This window comes from Pteropus alecto, unplaced genomic scaffold (assembly GCF_000325575.1).
Source record: "Pteropus alecto unplaced genomic scaffold, ASM32557v1 scaffold152, whole genome shotgun sequence".
NCBI lineage: Eukaryota > Metazoa > Chordata > Mammalia > Chiroptera > Pteropodidae > Pteropus > Pteropus alecto.
The window spans coordinates 4,507,934-4,513,433 of NW_006432227.1; the positions used below are offsets into that span (position 1 = coordinate 4,507,934).

Below are 5,500 nucleotides of genomic sequence, written 5' to 3' on the forward strand. Positions count from 1 at the left end.
GCAGGAATCATGACTCGGAAAGATGGGTATAGCCGCAGCAAAATGAATACCTATCTGCTGCCAATTTTAATCTTTGACAATGATTATCCAATTCAAAGCAGCACTGGCACACTCACTATTCGTGTGTGTGCCTGCGATAATCAAGGAAACATGCAGTCTTGCAATGCAGAGGCCTTGGTCCTATCGGCTGGCCTGAGCACGGGAGCTCTCGTTGCCATCCTGCTCTGTGTCATCATACTACTTGGTAAAGCTACCTCACCAAAGGCTCATTTAACTCACAGAAGTCTTCCCCTCATTGCCTAGTGATTATGCACTGCAAAGTTCTCTTCTCTATAGCTAAGGATAGAATATTTTAACACTTTTATTAAACTTGTCCTGCCAACTAGGAAAAAGAAAATTAGGATATTGTCTGTGAGATAGGTCTAGCTTTCTAAGACCAAAACAAAGATATAAATAGATACTGAACTATGTTACTTTACAGGTAAATATGTAGGTATAGATATAGATGATATAGATAGATATAGATATAAATATATAGAGAGATATATAGACATATATAGATATAGATATAGGTATAGGTATAGTATAAGTACAGATATAGATAGAAACAGATATAGATATAGATGATGTAGATATATGGATAGTGCTAACTAACCACAGTCACTGTTCTAAGGACATTTAATACTTAATGTAATTTTTCATTTCAACTCTACAAAGTAAATACTTGTATTATACAGAAAGGCAAAAAACCTTACACAAATTCACTCATTTAAAAAGTGTTTTAACTAATGTTCAGACTGAGATTATTTGATTTCAGAATCTTCTATTTAACCATTATTCTCAAAACCAAAGACTATCTTGCAAATAATATTACTAACAAATACTGTCATATACATATACAGAAGACAACTAATTGGCAAATGTATTTAAGCTCACAATAAGACTAACTTTTTTTTCATAAAATTTTTTATATGTAGGTGCAGTACACTAAATTAAAAGTCTAAGGTCATTTTTTAAAAGTATTACTATGGCATTTTGGAATATCTAGTTCAGCAATGTTTTCTAAATAAAGTCATGCTTCCAATACCAAATGTTTTATTTGAGCATGCCCTAACAGGACAACGATTTAATTCAATTAAACAGTTGTTCCACTGTAAAACATTCCCCCCCAAATTGTTTCCATCAAGTATTCATCCAAAATGCTTATGCTTAGGGCAGGAGAGCTAGCCAAATTTATGTTCCAATGCCCATATGTGCTGGCTCCTTTTCACTGCAAATCCTTTCAAACTATCTGGATGAAATCCCTTTGGCCAGATATCCTTGCAGGACTTCAGTGGGTAATTGATCAACGTGAAAACATTATTTTAACTATAAGTATCTAACTATTTAGAAAAACATTTTCTCTGGGTGTGTTAGAACACACCCACCACTACTATCACCATCAGCAGTCTGCATCTCCACCTGCTGCTAGAAAGTTCAACCCCTTTGTAAAATATTTTTGTATTCCCCATGGAGATTAAATTTTGGGTTACTCTTTTAGCTAAATGCTATGTTTATGCTTTTAATATTTTTTTATTTGCTCATTTAGAACACTTTCCTAATTTAGAACATAAAAACATGTATATTTCAAATTTGATTTTTTTATTTCTATATTAATAATACACACACACATCCATAAAGGCATGCATGCATACGTGGGGAATGAAAGTACTCCCCCTCAATAAGTTTAGATGTTATAATATTATCGAACTAAATTTATAATATTTTTCTCTATGCAGAAATCCTAGAAGCCTTCTTAATTTTATTCTCAAAAGTCTATCACCTTTCTGCCCTGAACAGTATAGAAGAAACATATTTATTTTTCACCTTCCCAATTTATTTCCTAAATGTAGAGTTATTTTCTATTATTTTTATTATCAAAGTTTCCAACGCAGTCTTGCTGTTATTCTCAGTCTTTATATTGATGGCTGGACAGAAGTAATGCATTTCTATAGTTAAAAGTTTGCTCTTTGCTAGATAATGATATAGCTTGGAAAATATTATTTTAGTCCTACTCTGTTATAGTTTGAAGAAATGTATAGTTCTTAGTTTACACCTATGTTACAAGGCAAAGTAGGAGATAAAAAGCTAAGGCCGGGCTTTTTAACCTTTTTGATTCCTTGGACTTCTTTGGCAGTCAGATAAAGCTTATGTACCTAATATAGAATAATAATTTAAATTTATAAAAGTTATATATATATGTGTATATATATGACAAAACAAAAATACATTTATCCAAATTAAATAAAAAACAGAAAAAGCAAAATATGCTTGATTATAGTCATATGTGCCTTGTTCTAGTGCAAGTCTAATGATCATTTGAGATGTGTTGCAAATATAATGCAATGTAAAATATGTGATTTCTATTGGTTTAATAGACACAGATATTACTGATATTCATAATAGAAAGAAATGCTAAATTCTAGTTCTAGATTAGTGAAAATAATGAACTTTTTTCTGTTCTTTACCTTCGCCCCTCTGAGTTCTCTTTCCATACGCCCATAATAACAACCTTAATATAGGGGAAAGAAGCAAATAAATTTGACCTGACAGAGGTGAAAACACTCAGAACAGATTCCAAGGACAATTTGTGAGAGTTAGTAAATGTTATATTAGCTAGTAAACCCTTAAAATAATGACTATATAGTTGTTATTTTATTTATAAAAAGTAGAGAATTTTTAAATTAATCCAATATTAGTTTAGAAAGAAAACTCTTTTTCTACAGCATGGTTCACTAGATTGTCGGATTTCAAACTTATGTTAGATTTAACTTATATTCATCTTTTTTTAATAGAATATAGATGTCTCGTTTCTACTGAACAGTTTTTGAAAATTTTCTTCAAGGTGATTCTGAATATAGCTCAGCAACCAAACCCCATTCTGTGGAGGTTAACTAAAATGCTTCTGATGATTTTCATTTTTTCATACTTTCTACCCATTAGTAGGATCTGAGGAAAGTGTGTTGGCCAATATAACAATAGCATTGGATAGGCTTTTAATGGAGTTATAGAGGCCTCACGGACTATCGTAGAAGTTTTAATATAAAGGAGTTTGCTTTGTGTAATCTCCAAACAAAGACTGAGGAAAGAAATAATAAGATTGTTAAGCCAACATTTTCTTGTTTTTCAATGAAACATGAATAATATTGACAAAACATTTATCTGCCCCTAAAGTAAGGGACACCTATTTTTTATTTCTCTCACGCAATGTGTAAATGTGTCTGGGGGAAATTTTTTAATTTAATTATTAACTTTTCTTATATATATAATTAAAGACTTGGTTCATTTTCAAAAGAAAATATACATTTTGGAAATCATGAGTTTTTTTGTATTTTTAAATGTACTTTTTTATTACATAATGTATTTATTTTGCATATGTTCATTGTCAAATATATATGTGTTAAATTCCAGTAATATAAGAAAAATAAGAGAATATATGTGGGGAAGTTTACAGTTAACTTGATAATATGATTTACATATGTAAATATACAATATAGGTAATAATATAGGTAAATAATAAAAACAATACAGCAAATACAGGGAGTAAAATTAACATTTTAGCAAAAAAGCTTGACTGCAACTGTATAAGTCAAGAAAGTTCTCAGTAACAAGATAATATCTGAGTTGTAAGATAAATATAAGTTAAAGATAAGTTTGAGTTTGAATTTTATACTGTAGCTCTAGAGTTATATTTCAAACCTTAAGCAAACTTTCAAAGCCAGGTCTATAAAAGAATTTAAATAGATGCCAGCTATGTAAAGGGATGAGTTCAATAGCATATACATATTTATATATATGTATATACATATATATTTGTTATCTGTTATTTGTTATATACTTGTCATATATAGTTATATATATTATGTATGCATTTATGCATATGTATATATGTATAATATATATACTATAACATATGTATATGATGCATATATATATGCATATATATATATGAGTAATGTTTTGCATTTACTCCCCTGAGTCATTAAGAAAATATTGATAGTCAATTTCTCTTGAGATAATAATTATCATAGCTTTAGAATTTTAGTACTTTTAAAGAAACTTTCCTTTAGGAGGAATGAGGTACCATATATTTACAGCTGGCTAAATGCATTAGCCGTAATTGCATAAAGCTTTTTCAATGCCAGAACTCTTCCCTAGGAGAGTCTTGAAAGTAAATAAATGGCACTGTAATATTTGCTTCTTTATCATTTCAATTCATCCAGTCATTGGCCCAAAGCACCCTGTATTTGTATAAGATAGTTACTCTTTTTATCCAATCTTAGCACCTCTCACACCACACAAACTTCATTCATAGAAATGTGCTATGTTTAATTTAAACCTGAATCATGGAATCTCATCTCGTCTCCCTCCCTCCCTCCCTCTCTCCTTCCCTCCTTCCCTCCCTCCCTCCGTCCCTTCCTCTCTTCCTCTCTCCCTCCCTCTCTCTGTTAATAGTTTTAGTTGTGCTATTTGCTGCATTGAAGAGGCAAAGAAAGAAGGAACCTCTGATAATTTCGAAAGACGATGTCCGAGACAACATCGTGACTTACAATGACGAAGGGGGCGGGGAAGAAGATACTCAAGCTTTTGACATCGGCACATTAAGGAATCCAGAAGCAAGAGAAGACAGTAAACTTAGAAGGGATGTAATGCCTGAAACTATTTTTCAGATAAGAAGGACTGTGCCTTTGTGGGAAAACATTGATGTACAAGATTTTATCCATCGAAGATTAAAAGAAAATGACTCAGACCCAAGCGCGCCTCCTTATGATTCACTGGCCACATACGCCTATGAAGGGAATGATTCCATAGCAGATTCACTCAGTTCTTTAGAGTCTCTCACAGCAGATTGCAACCAAGATTATGATTACCTCAGCGACTGGGGGCCTCGTTTTAAAAAACTTGCCGATATGTATGGAGGTGATGAGAGTGACCGAGATTGAGTGTTGAACAACTTGATCTATGTTAGTGAAAGTACTCTTTGTTACTAGATTAAGTGGCCTGTATTCTCTACCTTGGAGGAAATTTTTTTAAAAATTAAAATTACAAACAATACGTAGGTGTTGTCTTAGTAAGGGTTTGCTTAATCAGTAAGTTCCTGTGAATGAATACGAATGATATAGATTTTTTAAAAAGTAATAATCAGTTCACCCTCTTTGCCTAACGATCTCTGAAGAAAAGTATATCACATCAATAATCAATAAGAAATATATAAAAGGCTTTTTGTGCCTTTTCTTAGATATAAGAACTTTATAAATGTTTTCTTAACTGACTTACAATCACCTTTACTATTAAATGAAACATCGTTCAACTGCTTTGTAAATTAATATAAAATATATATATATATCCTTAAAGAAATAGGAATGACTATTACTGCCATATTTATTTAGTTGAAGAATGTCTTGGTGTTAATTCATTCATATTTTTATAAATGTATATTTATATTTTTGTATTTTTATGA

At 31.3% G+C, this 5,500-nt stretch overlaps 1 protein-coding gene across 1 annotated transcript in view; it reads left to right on the top strand.

The window, feature by feature from the left end:
* Positions 1 to 4,982, top strand: part of CDH9 (cadherin 9) — a 58,504-nt gene extending 53,522 nt beyond the window's left edge. The window contains exons 10-11 of the mRNA XM_006907116.2: positions 5 to 244; positions 4,495 to 4,982. Coding sequence (XP_006907178.1) covers positions 5 to 244; positions 4,495 to 4,982 — 728 coding nt within the window. The remainder of the gene's footprint in view (positions 1 to 4; positions 245 to 4,494) is intronic.
* The last annotated feature ends 518 nt before the right edge of the window (positions 4,983 to 5,500 follow it).